This window comes from Daucus carota, chromosome 9, assembly GCF_001625215.2.
Source record: "Daucus carota subsp. sativus chromosome 9, DH1 v3.0, whole genome shotgun sequence".
Taxonomy (NCBI): domain Eukaryota; kingdom Viridiplantae; phylum Streptophyta; class Magnoliopsida; order Apiales; family Apiaceae; genus Daucus; species Daucus carota.
In genome coordinates, this window is record NC_030389.2 from 40,373,866 (window position 1) to 40,391,523 (window position 17,658).

General features: G+C 34.8%; 3 protein-coding genes across 4 annotated transcripts; 2 read left to right on the top strand and 1 right to left on the bottom strand.

The window, feature by feature from the left end:
• Positions 1-226: 226 nt before the first annotated feature.
• On the bottom strand, positions 227-5,872 carry LOC135149680 (uncharacterized). The gene is made up of 6 exons (XM_064085467.1): positions 5,742-5,872; positions 5,472-5,587; positions 2,695-2,885; positions 1,756-2,346; positions 643-1,551; positions 227-604 (listed from the first exon to the last, which is right to left on the bottom strand). The coding sequence occupies exons 1-6, from the start codon at positions 5,870-5,872 to the stop codon at positions 227-229; spliced, it is 2,316 nt and encodes a 771-aa protein (XP_063941537.1).
• A 2,860-nt stretch (positions 5,873-8,732) lies between these two features.
• LOC108202582 (UPF0613 protein PB24D3.06c) lies at positions 8,733-14,611 on the top strand. Of its 2 annotated transcripts, XM_064084442.1 has the most exons (9): positions 8,733-9,041; positions 9,908-9,984; positions 10,328-10,433; positions 11,448-11,540; positions 11,627-11,692; positions 13,286-13,431; positions 13,754-13,862; positions 13,941-14,005; positions 14,158-14,611. In XM_064084442.1, the coding sequence occupies exons 1-9, from the start codon at positions 8,841-8,843 to the stop codon at positions 14,300-14,302; spliced, it is 1,008 nt and encodes a 335-aa protein (XP_063940512.1). In that variant the 5' UTR covers positions 8,733-8,840; the 3' UTR covers positions 14,303-14,611. The 2 variants fall into 2 exon arrangements, with proteins under 2 accessions (XP_063940512.1, XP_063940513.1); XM_064084443.1 differs by lacking the exon at positions 11,448-11,540.
• A 733-nt stretch (positions 14,612-15,344) lies between these two features.
• Positions 15,345-16,561, top strand: LOC108202584 (uncharacterized). The gene has a single exon (XM_017371055.2). It carries the CDS (start codon positions 15,897-15,899, stop codon positions 16,404-16,406), a length of 510 nt encoding a protein of 169 aa, XP_017226544.1. The 5' UTR covers positions 15,345-15,896; the 3' UTR covers positions 16,407-16,561.
• Positions 16,562-17,658: the final 1,097 nt, after the last annotated feature.

Here is a 17,658-nt window from a genome sequence, read left to right on the forward strand (position 1 = left end):
TTGCTTCCACAATCTTGAATACTTCAATCTTTATTCTTCACTGAGGCATGAACATATTAATGAACTTCTTCCACTGAACTTATTCCTTCAAGACTGTAGATGGCTTCTTCAACCTTTGTCTTCGTATCTTCCGATTCCGGTGCAGGCGTAGTGTTATTTACTTGTCCTGTTCTATTGTTGAGTTATCATCCCTACGTAACAGATAGGGTTGTCTTTACATTTATACTTACATAAGAGAATCTGCACTTGTAGAGTTGAAATCAGCTATGTAGACATTGCCTTTCCTATTTCCAGTTAAAACCACTTTGTTATCTTTCTTATCAGAGATAACACAGGCTTCTGTTGAGAACCAAACTTGATGTCCTCTGTCGCATAGTTGGCTGATGCTAAGCAGATTGTGCTTAAGCCCTTTCACTAATGCAACATTGTCAATGATGACATTCCCTTTTGAAATTATGCCATATCCCAAGGTAAATCCTTTGCTGTCATCTCCAAAGGTTCTACTTGGGCCAGCTCTTTCCTCAAATTTGCTGAGCAGGGTAGAATCTTCAGTCATGTGTCTTGAGCAGCCACTATCAAGATACCACAGATTCTTTCTACCTCCCTGCACAGATTCAAGACAATTTAAGTTGATTTTGGTACCCAAGCAGTCTTGGGTCCATCTTTGTTAGACACAGCCTTAGGTTTAGAAGAGTTATTTTCCTTGGATTTAGAAGGTTTAGAAACAACTTCATCCTCAGAGTTAATCTTCTTAACTTTAGACATCACAGCAGAGTTAGAGGAACCAACATTAGTAGAGTTCACAGAAAATTGATTTGCATAAGCATGATTCATGTTATCATGATAATTGGGCATAGCAGACATGTTAAAAGCATTAAAGTATGGATTAGGCATGAAAGGCATATTAGCATATTGAATGGGAGTAGAAGGAAACATAGGCATGTATGACATGTGAGAGTTCATCATAGAATTAGGCATGCAATGATCAGATAGAGCATTTTTGCAATTAACAGCAAGATGATTAACACTACCACATTTGGAACAGGTTTTTCTGACAGCATATTTGTCAGGAGTGTAATCATTCTTTTTGTTGATCCCAACTTTTCCATTCCTAGAACTCTTCTTCTTCCCTTTTCCAGCTTCCATTCTTTCTTCACCATGACCAATTCCTTCTTTTTCAATCTTCTTGGAACTACCAGATTCCTTCACAAAGTTCTTATTGATGGGCCCATATTTTTTATCCAACTTTTTGAGTTTGTTTTCATCAACTGCTGTTTGATTCTTTGATGGATAGCTTTCATCCATTGATTGAGAATCTATCAATGGATGATCACTATCCACTAAGAGATCAGATTCATCTAACAGTTTTTTGTTCTTTCTCCAGGCACTTTTACAAGTTTCCTCAAGAACTTGTGTGGAGCACATGTTCTCAAGAACATTCCTAGAATCCTTCCATTTAGCAATAATTTCTTGTTCCCTTTCTAATTGCTTTTTGAGAATCTCTTCTCTTTTTAGAACAACCAACAACTCATCTTTGGCAAGCTCAGAAGCCTTTTTAAATTTATCCATTTGGATTAATTCAGTTTCAAGCTTTCCATTTTTTTCAGCAAGCAAATCATTAGTCCCTTTAATTCTAACATTTTCTTTTGTCAGAGATTTAAGAGAGACTCTAAGGTTATAGATTTCATTAGACATGTCATCAATGATTTGTTTACATTCAGATTTAGTGAGATCAGCTGTGTTGGTTGTTTTTACCTGTCCATTGCTGGTGGTGGAAGAATTAGCATCATCTCCAATTGCCATCAAAGCAAGATTGACATGCTCCTCAATGTCAGAATCACCTTCATCAGCAGCCCAGTCACCATCCTCAGTTATGAATGCCTTTTCCTTGCTTTGCTTGAGTAGATCAAAGTATTTTCTTCTGTAATCTACATTCTCTGAGGAGGATCCTTTCTTTTCAGCAGAAGGTCTTCTGCACTCATTAGAGAAGTGTCCAGGTAGACCACAGTTGAAGCATTTGAATTTTGATCTATCAACCATACCAGATGGTTTGGATTGATTTCCTCTGTTGAATGGTCTAGAGCTGACAGCATTTCTTTTGAATTTGAGTTTGGAGAATTTTCTGGCAAGAAATGCTAGATGTTCATCAAGATCATCTAGCTCATCTTGAGCTGAAAGTTCTTCATCTTCCTCAATGACTTTTCCTTTCTTCTTTCCATCATCCTTCTTTCCTTCACAAGCAGAGCTGCTTGAGGTCTTTCCAGCAATCACAGACTTTAATGCCTTCTCCTCTTCTTCTTCTTCCTTTTCTGCCACAAGAGCCACAGTTTTCTCCCTCTTGGAGTTCTTTTCCAGTTCTTCATCTTGTTGTATTTCAAGCTCATAAGTTTTAAGAATACCATATAATTTGTCAAGAGAGTATTCATTAAAATTCTGAGCCTGTCTTAGAGCAACAGTCATGGGTTTCCAATCTCTAGGTAAAGCTCTCAAGAATTTGAGATTTGAATCCTTGACCATGTAGATTCTACCATACAACTTTAATCCATTTAACAGTTTTTGAAATCTGTTAAACAAATCATTTAGAGATTCACCAGATTTAGAGTGAAAGCTCTCATACTGTTGAACAAACAGCTGCATTTTGTTTTCCCTAACTTGATCAGTGCCTTCACATAAAGTTTGAATAGTGTCACATACTTCCTTTGCAGTTGGACAGTTGATAACACTATCAAACATGTCATCATCAATACCATTGAAAAGAATGTTCATAGCCTTATTATCCTTGTGCACTTCTTTCTCATCTTCCTCACTGAACTCAGAAGGATTTTTAGGCACTTCAACATCTTCAGCTTCACTTCCATCAAGTCTCAGGGCAGTGTTGATTTTAACTGGAACATGTGGTCCTTTCTCAATACAGTTGATGTAGCTAGGATCCAAGGAGAGAAGATGCATCCTCATTTTCACTTTCCAATGAAAGTAGTGTTCTTTGACCAGCATTGGAATCTTGACTCCTTCATCTCTTCTTCCCATTGTTGATTGTCTTTAGGATCTGAAAACTTCTTGTATGTTAGAAGCTCTGCTCTGATACCAATTGTTATTCAGACAATTCAAACAATAAGTTAGATTGTAGAAGGGGGGGTTGAATACAATCTACAAAAATTTCAATAACTTTTTGCACAACAGATCATATTCAAATTACAAGAGAATATAAAAGCTAAAACATAAATTTAAAGAACAAGGATCCTAAAAATTTCAGGTGGATTGTTTGATCCACCTGAGAGATTTTTATAACAAGAACCTTCCAAGTAAAAATACTTGGCTGCTTACAAAAGAATGAAGAGCAGAAGCTTACAATTTCTTGCTAACTTTCTCTAATGCTTTGCTCTTCAGTTCTTGGTGTTTGAATACTTTTAAATGTGAAATTACAAAGTGAATATGTACTACTACAAACAAAACTAGTCTGTAAAAGTATTTTCCTACTCACTTTCTAGCTAGTACAAATATAGAATTTCTTGGACTTGATACTGCATTTGGCAGCTTGAAATTCTTGTTGCTTTGCCAGAAATGGTAGGCTTCGAGGTTCTCAATATTTGACTAAACTCCTTTTGGTTTAGCTTCCAAAGCTGGTGTAGCATCTGTCACATCAACCCATGTGAACTTTGTCTTTTTCCTGACTTGTAGCTGTCAATTGCTGATAATCAATTGCTAATATCATCAATTGATGATACACTGAAATAGCAGTTAATAGTCTTCTTTGAGTTATGGGATAATGATGATGTTGATGTAGCGGTTGATAATCTTCTTTCCAAATAGCCATTGATACTTTAAATTACCGATCGATCTTCACTTCACTTGAATAGATTACATGACTTCTCATATTTACAATTATGTCACCCTATCTAAACATCCATTGATAGATCAACTGCTAATCTAAAAGTACACATTATTTTTACATCAACTGCTAAAATGCTCCAGCTTTGTTACAATACCTCATCAGCCGTTGATGGGTCAATCTGATCAATTGATACTGTCTTAGCATGCTACCAATTGATCAGCTACATGCAATTTTATTCTAAGTAAGAATAAAATACCTTGTATCATCAAGCATCACATATTCCTAACACAATCTGTTACACGCCACAACAGAAAAGAATGTTTGGCTTTGTAAGATTTGTCTAAATTGTGAAGAGAAGGGTAAACTCCCTGACACGTATGACAACCTTTCTCATCCTGAACTACTTTTGATCCGGCTCAACTTTGTATTAGTTTCGGGTTTTAATTTAAGAATCTACCAGAAGAACATGGCGATCGAAGACTTTCCGGCATGTTTTAGCTAGCCCATCTGGGCTAGCTAAAACAATACTTGGAGTAAAAATCAAACATTCCAACATGGTGATTGAAGACTTTCCGGCATGTTTTAGCTAGCCCATCTGGGCCTAGCTCAATGGAGCCGTTTGATCTTCAGTTTGGTTAGTCTATAAGTTAGTTCTCGTTGTTGGAATGTTTGATTTTTACTCCAAGTATTGTAGATACTTTAGTTCTTTGTTCCTCTGTACAGGAAGACGAATGATGTACAATCAAGAGCTGATGCTTAGAATGAAATTGGAGTAGCAGGCCGAATTGCAACAAGCTATTGAACACAAGGGGAGAAGCCTGATGAATCTTCAACTCCCAGAAATGATAAACCCGAATATCAATCAACTGCAAATGCCAAAGACATGAAAATTATCATAAAGATGGTTATTCATGAAATTTTTACATTAAAAATTTTGTAATACTCATAGAGACATTAGATTGCAATGTATGCAATTTTAGATAGAAATTACAGGTCAATTACAAATTTTTGTATTGATATATTTATTGATTCATTATTTGGTTGGGGTATTCTTTATAATCAATTTTTGTGTACATAGACCATTGTCTAATATAGAGAAACACAATACACTATAAAATATTTCATTCTGTACTAATTGTGTAAATAAAACAAATACAATGCATTAAAAGAAACAAAACTATTGTCTATACAAAACTATTAATCTCGGATTAAAAAATATTATTAGTGCTGCATCCCGTAAACAAAAAAACAAGGTAAATATCGATTAGATGCTAAGCAAAATTGTATTCGAGATTAAGTTTTTTTTAAAGGTATGAACCACTTACTATTATATAATATAAACCCCCTAATATTTAAATAAAAGATTGTTACACCTAATATTTCATTACTAAAATAGGACATAATTTAGGTGAATAAACTAATATTTCAGGCTTCTGGCTAGTTTAGACAATTACACACAACACCCCAGCTCATATAATATATATAATATATACTAAAAACTCTGTTTTTTCCATAACTAATAAACTAACCGTATGTGTACAACATATATTTAAAACTAATGTGTGAGTCAGTGACAAGAATATGATGAATGCTATGTATTTTTTAGAAAAATAGTCGAGTTGTTATCTCTAGATATTACCTTTCCTTGCACTGGACCGGGATATCAAGAATGACCCTCGAGTTTGGTTCTTTCTCTTAATTCTAATCCATTCATTCACTCGGCTAGCTTTTCTTAGTCCAATAATTCTCGCATTACTGTGAATGATGGACATATATTTTAAAAGAATTAAGAAAATAAGAAGATGCAAGGATAAGCTAATTATCAGCATATAATTTAAGGTAAATGAGCCTCCTTTCTGTAACTTATGATAGATATGAAACTATTTTACTAATATTTGAATTTTACTACCTTGGAGTTCCACCTGTGCTCAGAATGGTGATGGTTGCTGGAAGGTCTATTGGCTTTGGGAGGTAGACTTCAGGAACCAAAACACAGGCTGGAATAACCACACAGTAGCAGAAGAAGGTAACCCAATGCATAGATGGGGTGAATCTTCTTCTGAACAAATAAGTACTGTGTAACAAAAGAAGATAAATGTTATACTTATGTCTTTTGCTTTGGAGAATATAAGCAATTAGCCTACACATCTATTTTAGTAAACAAAATGTACACAAAGATCACAACAATTATTTTCACAAGCTAGTTTAATGACCTTGGAACTCTTACTAAATTGGAAAGATAATTATGATCAAAATTATGAACAAGACAACTTGTAGGAAAGTTATACTCAATAGACATAATTAATTACACGTCTTGTATGATTTTACAAAAAATACAAATATAAGGGAAACCCTAAACATAATAATCAAAAAGCGAAAGAATATTAATATAAGTTATATATATTCATATGCTTAATTACAACCTCAAAATTGTATCTATATAATTCAATAAAAATTACATCATAAATTCAAGGTCCTTAAAAAATTAGTATACATACCCGATAAGTGAATGGAGCACCTTCTTCATTGTTTCCCAAGATTGTAATGAAATCTTAGAGTTACCTGAAAAAAAAAAAATCATTTTGCAACTTTGTATAACATGCTAATATATCTAAGCTACATAATCTTATACAGAATTACATATGAAATTCTATAATCATATGCTTTATTGTCTATATAAATATGTTCTGTTCATATAAGGTCAAAAGCCACCTCAAATACTGTTGGGTGTAAGTTGTACCTTATATAATATAATATATTTTTTAAATATATGATATTTAGATATAGGAAGATATATACCTCGTATTTCAATTTTGGAGTGTAAGTGCATCTCCAGCAGTGTCCTAACTAGGTTCCTTAAATATATAATAAATAATTCAAATTCTAAAAAATAGGGACCCTACGTTGATATATAGACAACTCCAACAATAATCCTTATTTGTGTTCCTTATTATTATTATAGTATTAAATTCAAATTCTTTAAACAAAAAGATAATAAGAAAAGTATGGGAAAGAGTGTCCAACAAGTGGTAGTTGAATATTTAATGATTAAAAAATAAATGAGGAATGAGTTAGGGATTACTAATTTATGAGGAATGAAAGTGGATCCTAAAGTATAGGGAATGAGTAGGGACTCTGTGGAGTGAGTATTTGTCCATATTCCTCAAAATTTCAGCTTGGGACATGGTATAGCTAATCTCCTGGAGATGCTCTAAAAATGACTAATGTAACATAAAAATTATGCTGCTCTATTTCGTCTTACTTTAGAGCAAGTCCAAGAGATGCCCTATATCATGTCCTAAGTTATAATTTAGGGCAAGTCCAAGAGTGTCCTAGTTCAAGCCTCCAACCATACAAACCCTTTAGCTAAAAAATGAGTTGTCATTCCAAATATAAAAAATTTAGTCAATCTGTTAAAAAAATCATACTCCAACCATGTGAACCTGTTGTCTATAATTTTAGTCAACCTCCTATGGATGGCTATATTTGTAGAGGTTCTACAGGTCTGTAAAAAAAATCTGTAGGATGATTGCACATCATTTATTACCACATTAAACTGATATATTCTATTTTAACAAACTAAAATAAAAATAACATTCTATTTTTAAATTATAAGCAACCAATATAGCCAATACCATTGAAGTACAATGTCCTACGGGTTCAGCAAATTTTACATAATGTCTTACAAGTTCAATTTAGTCAACAATAATAACCAACGCCGTTGGAGATACTCTAAGGTAATATATAGTACACCCAACTGCAAGTGATATAGTTATATGGTTCAAAATTGCTGTGAACTCACTAGGACCCTTGAAATGATCTTGATAAATGAAAGATAATAATATATTTAGTAGAAAGGAAGAAAAATTAGTCTCCTAAAAATAATTTACACCTTCCTTCTTCCGAGTAAGAACTTCTCTTGGTGATAGAAGTAGATTGATGCCTAAATTTTCAGCCAATTCAAAAGTGCCACTTTTTTGTTTAAGATATGGTATATTAAGGTTTTGTTCGAGGTTTATTAATATTTAATTTTTCAGTTGATTATTAGTTAGGCTACTTGCTTCATTTTAATATATCAAGGGCATCACCGGTGAATTTTTGATTTTATTTGCATCACTCATTTCAAACTAAATTACATCTTGATAATTTTTTGTGAAGTTAGATCAAAATAAATTATGACATGAATTTGATTGAGGTTTGACGTGTACTTCTCCACAAGGCAATATGATGATATATAATTAAAAAAAATAAATTAGAGAGATATAAAGAAATAGAGGTAGAATTCAATTGAAAAGAAAACACGGGTACATGTTTGGATAGAAAAAGCGAAGTATTAAGAGAAACGAAATATAGTTATTCAGGAAAATTTTAATAGTCAACTTTTTGTATTTATAAATTTTTTAAAATTAATAAAATGTAATTTTAATTTAAATTAATGATTCAAATGAAATCAAAATTTGTTGGTGACCCGTATAATATATACAAACAAAACAAGTGATCTAAGTTTAAAAAAAAACAAACAATTGATTAAATTAATAATTAAGGTTTTTAAATTTTTATTTGGTTGGTTTATAACGGAGGACTGCATAAAAGGGTAGCGGTCCACAGCAACCGGTTATTTTTATTTGGTTGGTTTATAACGGAGGACTGCATAAAAGGGTAGCGGTCCACAGCAACCGGTTGCTGTGGAGCGCTTAACCAACAGCCAATTTCCTGGCCGTTGGATGCATATCCAGCGGCCAGGATCGTATTAAAATTTTAATGTGTCCAGCGCTTTTTTAGCGCGGGACATGGGAATCCCTGTCCAGCGCTAAAAAAAGCGCTGGACACATTAAAATTTTAATAAGATCCTGACCGCTAGTTAACCAGTCCCTTGGAGCCGTATGCCAGGGACCTGGTCCCTGCATAAAAAATGCTAAGCATTTGATCTATCTGTCCAAACATGAGATGCTAACTGGAAATCGAAGAAACTTAGATTTGGTATGGGGTTGTATGTTTATGCACTAAAATGAGTACAACTCCAACTGGGTCTAGTTCAACAGCTGGTTCTTGGTTTTCAGGCATTGTACGAGGTCGTTTTGACAAGTCTTCTACTAGTCCCAAAATGGCCAACAATTCAGCAGACTTCACTGGAACTAATGTGGGCCCAGTTAATAAGAAGAAACAGTTTCAAGGGGTTTTGTTTAAGTATGGTCCTAAGTCTATTCAGGTCTGTCTAAACACTATTGTGTGTGTGTGTGTTTTGTGCTGATTGTGGATTCTGGATGTGGTGTTTGATGTTTAGTTGACATTGTTTTTGTAGTGAATTGATGAGGGTTTGTTGATTTGTTATGAAATTTGAGCTTGAGTATCGGATCCGAATGTGTTTTTGTAGTTGTAGTAAGTGGCAAGATGTTAGCTTTATGTTTGATAGATGAAAAATTCTGATGACCCAATTGACCATTTATGATTATGTTATATCAAAAGAAGGGAGGTGAAGTGTTGTTACATTGGTTTTTAAAGTTTCGGGATCATTAAAAATGCTTCAATAGCTTGTTAAGGTGCTGTATCTGTAAATGGTTAAGGTGTTATGAGGGATTAGTATGTATGTAACATGTTTTTTTCTTGATAAATGAAGATATGATAATCGAGGAAATGGTTTATTACCTGCTTTCACTCTGGAGTATCACTACCAGGAAGGTCTGGTAGCTAGATTTTCTCCTACCTGTTTCCAGTCCACATTTGGGGATTTCATTCTTCCATCGTTTCAGGGTACACATAAATAGTGAAGCACTCAAACCTTTAACTTGATGAAAAGCCTTGATGTTCTTAGTATAGGGAATACACTGTTTGTGAGCCTTATAAATAAGCATTATCAGGGTAGATGATGCTACATCTCTTCCTTTTTTCCGGTGGTGGTTATGTGAAAGTCTTACTCTGGGATATATCTGTAACTTTTCCTCTACTTCTTAAATGGGTTAAGTTCTGCAGTGTGAGAAAAAGATTTACTTGGTTCTCTTTATCTATACGAAATTGTTCGATTCGAACTTTAATTTAGTTTGTATACCAATATTTAAGCTTCATTATATTATGCAGGTTGCCTTTAAAACTGGTGACTATAAACAGCAAGCTATATTTGTTGGAGGGCTGACAGATGGATTTTTGGCTACCGAGTATGTCAACATATATAACTTTTAAAGTTATTGTCCAACGAGATGATTTAAATCTTTACTTTCTTGCACGTAATTGATTCTACATTATAGTTAAGTACCTATCACCAATTCCTAATTTGATCCAAACCAATAGGAACGCAAAATATGGTGTAAAAAAGCAAAACACCAATGTTGATCAAACAACGAATCATGTTGAAACCTCCCTGTTATATCAACCAAACAGTGATAATATGTATATACGTACATTCATATGCAATGACAATATGACATGTTAATAACGCTATAGAATTCTAGTGGGAGCCTTTAATATTTTATGGACTTAAAATGAGATTACTTGTTGCAGTTACTTGGAACCTCTTGCTATTGCTCTTGACAAAGAGAAATGGTCACTAGTCCAGTTTCTGCTCTCCTCTTCTTACAGTGGATATGGCCTCTCAAGTTTAAAAGAAGTAATTCACTATTATTTTTTCTGAATTATGTTGGCAATGATTTTTCTGTTATATTCGATGCTCTTTGCCTTTTTAACTTCATTGTTTAAGGGCCTCTCTGCCAAAGGGTAACATTGTACTGTCGAAATCATTAGGTTTTGTTTGCATTACGATGTGAATCGTAATTCTGAGGTAAATGATTTGGACGGACTGAATGGTGGGTGCAAATGTCCACAGGGAATGTTAAGGATAGAATTAGTTCCATCATCAGGACCAATTAGTTCTCTCATCTCTGTTACGAATTATTTGTGATAGTAGTAAAAAAAAGGTAGTATAATTGTGCGGACCTCTTTTTTTTTTTTTGTATGTTCTATTATGATAGAATAGTAATTCTATGATCAGGGGCATAGCTGCCCAGGCATAAAGGGACCAGGTTTACTCTTAAAGTACCTTACTTTATGTGTGTATTATATATTGGTAGATAAACATAATCTTGGGGCATCCAAGTTGTTTTCAGTTGTTGTATGATGTCTTCTGGTGGTTGAAATGAAAGGATGTGGGTTCAAGTTTCACTCTTATTTTCATTTTGGAAGAATCGTGATTTCAATTTACACATAGTACACAACTTAAATGCATCATAACATATATGCATCAGACATTTTAAGTTATTGTTGGTCAAGTTGGCTTTTTATGCTCCCAAAATAACTTCTTGTTTTTGAAATGTTTTGGGTTCAACTCCTATTTCTGGATTTGTTTTGCTTTTTCGTGGTTCCCTGTACGATAGTGTTCTCTCTGTCGCTGTGTATAATGCTCTCCCTCTTCCGCAATGCTGCTGTGTATGATCACTGTTTTCTTTAAATAATTTATAATTTTCTGACCTTATATTGTTTGTCTTAATTATGGCGCATATATAATTATATGTTCAATAATTTTATCTGTACTACTAACTTGCTACTGTTAATTTTCTGCAACAAGATTTCAAATAATATAAGTAAGCTGATTAGCTGAATCAACTTTCCCATGTGTGTGTCAAAGGATGCCATGGAGCTTGATCAATTGATTAGTTACTTCATAAATAAAGAAGATTCTGAGGGTGTGGTCCTGATTGGACATAGTACTGGCTGTCAGGTAAGTACATTATACTCTCAGGGTGTGTAATACTTGCCAGCTGCAATTTGGCAGGTTAAATATAGTTATTTATATGTCATGGACAGGATATTGTGCATTACATGCGGACGAATTTTGCATGTTCTAGAGCAGTCCGCGGAGCCATTTTGCAGGTGTGCACCTGTTTAAAATTTTGATGCTTTTACATATTTCAGCTAATTGCCTGTTCTACATTTTTCTTGGCGTGTTTATATCGATTTTGGCTTTTAATTTGTGCTTTCAGTGCATCTATTCATCTTTAGTGTTTAAAAGATTAACAAATGCAAGGTTCTCATGCTCCTGCCATTAAAAGGAATGTTTAATTGTTGACACCCATCTTGCATTTCCATATGTTTCACATGCTTGCTAATTGTGTTTATATATAGACCATGTAGGGTTTCCTATGGCAAATTATAGCAGTTATATAAGTAAAGTCAAATTTGCATCTCACCCCTGAACTAAACACTAAACTTGCATAATTAGGCATTCGTCCAACAAAGTAGTACTTAAATTGAATTTCAGAGATAAAATTATCTACCAAATCCACAAGGTACTGACTTTTATTATAAAAAAAATTGATTATTAAGCTGGTCTTCCCTGAGTGTTAATATTTCGAAGACAAAGAAAGAAACCTGGTTTCTTGCAAGTGCTACTTCTGTCCTTTTAACTAGCATATCAGACAGAGAAGACTTGCCAAGCACAACAAACTCAGGGAACTCATTTGTGGGACTGTTCTTGGGACCATTTCTACCCACATAAACTACTCCTGCTTAGTTTAGAGCCACTGGTTTCTGGTCTGACCACGATTTTGGAGCCAGATAGTATCATTTCACCCATGTTGATCCCAGAGCATCTCCAAGAGCCTCCTTGTTGGCTCCTAAATATAATATAAAAAATGTGGCTCTTAGCAATGTAGAACAAAGTTAAGAGTGTAAACTCCAACAATACTCTCTACATCTCTTCTCTATTTCATATTTTATTCATATATTGGGCTCCACTATAACAAAAGAGAGGAAAAGAGATGGAGGTGAATTGGAGGGAAGGATTTTTTTATTGTGAAAAAATAAGTTAGGAGCCATGTGGTGGCTCTTAACTTTGAGGAGAGAGGAGAGAGAAACAAGAGGCTCTTAAGATTTAAGAGCCACTTAAGAGTCTCTTGGAGCAACATTTTTCCTCTACCTCCTCAAATCTCAAGTTAGGAGCCTAAATAAAGAGCCTCTTGGAGATGCTCTAAGGGCACAAACAAAATGTTGGGTGATTGTTAGCTTTTTTTCTGAAATTTCTGGTTCTGGAGTCTTGGTAGCGGACACATAGTGACATAGTAAGAAGAACAAAAATTGGTATTAGGGTTTTGAAAACTAGAAGAAAAAATTAGGGACTTCGACAAACGGACAGAAAACTAGAGAACTGAGGACTTATATAAGTGCTGTGTGCCTATTAAGCAGGTGGTAAAGGTGTTTATTAATGAACTTAACTTGTATATTATATGTTAATCGGGTTACAATTTAAAGTATTCAAATTGATAAAGAAGAAGTAGAAACAATTAGAGCTCACAAATGGGAGATGGAACTTGAAAGTTTGACTTTGGCTGCTATAGCTACTTAATTATGTTTCTACAAAATTGCATGATTTCCCTTTTAGTTTTTAGAAGATTATTTGCCTTCTAGACTTCCGTACTAGATGAACTACTATATGGGCCCTAATTGTAATTTTGTTATATGGTTCAGGCTCCGGTCAGTGATCGGGAATATAAAGCAACTCTTCCTGAAACTGCGGCTATGATTGATATGGCCTCAAAGATGATTAGTGAGGGCCGAGGGTCTGAATTAATGCCCAGAGAAGCAAATCCAGATTCGCCTATAACTGCCTATAGGTAAGTACTGCAAGTTTTGGTTCTTCTGAAATAGCTGTGAAACAAGTATAATTAAAAACGGAAGAAGTTGCTAACAGTTGAGTTTCTTCTTCCCTTTCTTAATCCCATACTTCCTGCTGCTGTTTTCATATGCCAGAAAACTTTTGATCCCATTGTTGCAAATGAATAGATGCTTACTTATGCGCAAAGATCCCTTACTTTTCAGGAATTCAGCACGAAGCAAAGACATAATATCATTTTTTTTGACATAGTGCAACGTTTATGTTATTGGCCACCCTTTAAGTTTTCACTTTTAAATAGCTGAACATCAATTACTCTGCAGATACCATTCCCTCTGTGCATACATGGGTGATGATGATCTATTCAGCTCTGACCTTAGTGATGATCAGTTGAAACAGAGACTAGGACACATGTCAAACACGCCATGCCAGGTTACTGTCCCCATCATGTCTTTCTTTCATCTTTTCTCTTGACATGTTTAATGAAACGATCGAAGTTGGTCTTGACAGGTTATTTTTTCTATGGGTGATGAGTACATACCGGAATATGTAGACAAGAAAGCATTGGTTGACAGGCTAGTGCACTCTTCTATGTTACTTGAACATTATATGTGTTGAACTCACAATAATTTTGAACCTAACTTCTGTGTCTTGTACTTCATATTGCCACCTGGGTTTGTTTCTGTTCAGCTAATGACCATTATATAATCCGGTTCTATGTATGTAGATTGTGTAGAGCAATGGGTGGTGCAGAGAAAGTTGAGATTGAATATGGCAATCACTCTCTGTCTAACAGAGTTACTGAAGCTGTTCAAGCAATAATGGACTTTGTAAAGAGAGGACCTACTGGATGGGATGATCCTTGGAGCTAAACTTAAATGGTCTCCTCCTGTAACTTCAATTCACTTCTAAATTTCCTCTAGCTCGTATCGTGTCTTAGCGCATCTCCATGAATTTCTTGCTATTTAGAAGCCCGTACGGTACAGGACTAGAGGTTGCTCAAGCTGAATTATGTTGTGAGAATTCAGGAATTGTTACTCAAAATCATTAAGCAGTGGAATATAAATTTTGGTACAGTTTAAAGAGCTAGCAAATTTATGTTGCATACAACAATTTTGGGTTTATTTTATAATTTGCTTAGAACCATGATATAATGCATGTTATGTTCTGGAATTGCATTATATCCGGTCTGCATGTGACATGTTTTAAGTAAGACATTTGTTTATTAAAGATGATTGAGAAAATTCTTTGTAGCCACCCCCCCTACTCTATAGTTCTCACTCTCCCATAATTGTTTGAAAGCCAATTAACACTAGACACGTCACGTTCAGGATAGAACCATCTCAAGACAGTCATGTCAAAGGATCTTGATGAATCAAATCAGTTCTTCAACTAAATTACAAGAAGGATTTACATATCTGATATCACCTTCCAAATTATGCATTTGTGGTCTCTTGTCTGTTCTCTGTACATCTACATTATCGTCCCATGCCTGCATGTAAATTTAGACAGCGATAGCGACATAACTGAAACTGTATTCAACGATAACGAGTCAATTTATTGTCGTCGCTGAAATGTTGTACTCAGCTGACTGTTTTGTCTTCTGGATATCATCGAAGAGTCCTTTCTGAAGGTTGTAGATTCGTGTTTGCTCACTTGTTGAGTTTACCAGATGAGTATATACAGGAAGCTTACAGCTTACTGTTAACAATTGATTAGCAAAGTTTCCTGAAAAGAGGTTGATGGTGGAGCACAATATGGGCACTCAGCAAACAAACACAGTTCAATTGTTGCCAAATTTTAGCAGGGGGAAATTTAAGAAGCAGAGCTGTTTGTTCAAGACTTGAAAGAAAAGTTAGTAAAGTACACAATGATGAAAGGTGAAGCAACATCATAAAATATGGTGAAAGATACCTCATTATGAAGCTTTTCAAGGCTGTGGGGGTTAGTTATAAATATAATTAAATATTATTTTTTATTGTCCTTGTGAGAACAAGATTAAAGTGAGCTGCCCCCGGTTGTTGATTTTTGATGCACAATCTTGGCTCTTCTCTGTCTTCTTGTGTTGGTTGTGAAAGTACATTGGGGGACCCCCACCATTTTCCTTGCTGCTCCTATCATGCATTGTCCTGTATCCATTCTTTCTGCTGATTTTTTCTTGATGTTTGTGATCATATGTACTGTACGGATTGCTTCTGATGCCGGCCACAGTTTTATGTCTCGTCGTAGAAAAAAGTCGTATTTCGTGTACAAGACTCCCGAACCTGAAAAAGATATCTATTTCCGCGAACGAAAAGCAAGCAGAAGCATGGTCTATTGGTTAGACACTTTATGACCCACAACCTAATGATAACAACCTCATCATCAAGATTAGAATATAAGAATGAATCCGGAAGTCACGGTGTGTATGTTTCATTCAACAAAAGCTGATTGAACATTGCTCAATTCAATTTATAACACACCAGAATGCCTGTCTCAAAGTCTAAGGTCAGAAGACACTTGAAGCCATCTCCATCATCTAATCAAGAAATGCCAAGATTCGGGCTTATATCCCTGATCAGGTGCTTCAACGGATGTCGTGATCAGACGCAAGTAACAGGGATCGGGACACGAGTCTGGAACCTGAGCGACAAGCCGGTGGAGCTCCAGATCAGGGTAGGCTCAATGCTGAAGAAAGCTCACAGTCTAAAGCCAGGCTCATCAAAGAGGCTGAAATGTAAGAGCATTTACAAGGCTTATATGCCTAGTGTTGGTGGCACTAGAGGTGTAGGAATAAAGAGTTTCTTGTACTATTATGATGAGACTTGTCATCCTTACATATGGATCCATGACACTGGAGCTGATTTTACAAGAATGGTGAAGCAACAATACATTAGTCTTGAAGACTTGAGGGACTGTTCTGAGATCACCATTTATAGAGATCATCTCAGAGGCTGCATTTCCATCAGAAAGAAATCAAGGCCGGAGTTTTGCTGATTAGATGTTTGGACTGCAGTTGTGATGTGTTCTTGTAACATTGTGTTCAGTTTTAGTTATTTTCTCTTTTTCAGCTGTGTGTTTGTGTTATTTTGGGTTCTGTGAGTGTTCTCAATTTAATCAATATGTACCTCTCCTACTAATTATATTGATTGTAAATCAAGTGTTTTATCAATTTCATTGAGGATATATTTATTCACTTGCGTAAAATGTAAATAGTATTGTCCAATCAAATTACTCTATTTTCATTCATACATATATGTCTTTTTATCGAATTGTTGTATTATAAAATAGTATATTACGATTGTTATCTACTCCCTCCGTCCCAGCCAATTCTTTACGTTTGGTTTGGGCACGGAGGTTAAGAAATATGTATAAAGTAGTGGAAAAGAGGAAGAAAAATGGGTGAAGTGGTGGGACCCGTCAATTTTTAATGAATAAAAGAGAGATAGTGGAGTAAAGGTAGTGTGAAAAGGGAGTAAGAGCAACTCCAACGGAACACCTCCCTTACCTATAATGAGCCTACGTGGACAAAAATAGGGGTTGAAGTAAAAATTCTTCACTCCAACCATCCTCTCCTTACATAAAATTTTTAGGTGAGAGAAAACAAAACCCCTTCTTTTGGGGATAGAAAAGTGAGCCCCTATATCTTCCAACTCATCTCTTTCTCTCTCATTTTCTTTCATTTTTTATTTTCCCTCCTTTTTTTATCTACCCCACCATAATAAAAGTTTTAATAAAATATTTTTTTTCAAATATAGGGATGATTATAGGGAATACCATTGGAGTAAAACACGTTTTTGCTTACTTATATTATAGGTAATCATTATTTTATTATATTTTAGGGGTCGAAGATAAGTAACACCATTGGAGTTGCTCTAAAAGTAGTGTGAAAAGGGAGGAAAAGTTGGGAAGTGGTGGGACCTATTGACTATTTTTGGTAAGTTTTGGAATGTAAAGAATTGGATGGGACATCCCAAAAAGGAAACTGTAAAGAATCTGGTGGGACGGAGGGAGTAGTTTTTTTAGACTAAGTTAATTTTTCTCTCAAATAATCAGTTTTGATTTATTTGGAATATGAAAAATATAAATTAATTTATTTATAATTAAATACTTTTTATTGGATGGACATATGAAATTTAAATTGCTTCCTTTCATTATCAAGTATTTTTCATCCTACAAGACAGTGAGACACATTTTTATCATTTCAGAATAAACATAAAATCATTCAATACATCAGTCATATTATTCT

Excerpts from the sequence above, each read along its gene's own strand:
- LOC135149680 (XM_064085467.1), bottom strand. The coding sequence starts at position 5,872 with ATGCATTGGGTTACCTTCTTCTGCTACTGTGTGGTTATTCCAGCCTGT. Across the intron at positions 5,588-5,741 it reads AGCACAGGTGGAACTCCAAG|TAATGCGAGAATTATTGGAC; the intron begins GTAGTAAAATTC and ends CATCATTCACAG. Across the intron at positions 605-642 it reads ATGGACCCAAGACTGCTTGG|GGAGGTAGAAAGAATCTGTG; the intron begins GTACCAAAATCA and ends GAATCTGTGCAG.
- LOC108202582 (XM_064084442.1), top strand. The coding sequence starts at position 8,841 with ATGAGTACAACTCCAACTGGGTCTAGTTCAACAGCTGGTTCTTGGTTT. Across the intron at positions 10,434-11,447 it reads GCCTCTCAAGTTTAAAAGAA|GATGCCATGGAGCTTGATCA; the intron begins GTAATTCACTAT and ends TGTGTGTCAAAG. Across the intron at positions 13,863-13,940 it reads TGTCAAACACGCCATGCCAG|GTTATTTTTTCTATGGGTGA; the intron begins GTTACTGTCCCC and ends TGGTCTTGACAG.
- LOC108202584 (XM_017371055.2), top strand. The coding sequence starts at position 15,897 with ATGCCTGTCTCAAAGTCTAAGGTCAGAAGACACTTGAAGCCATCTCCA.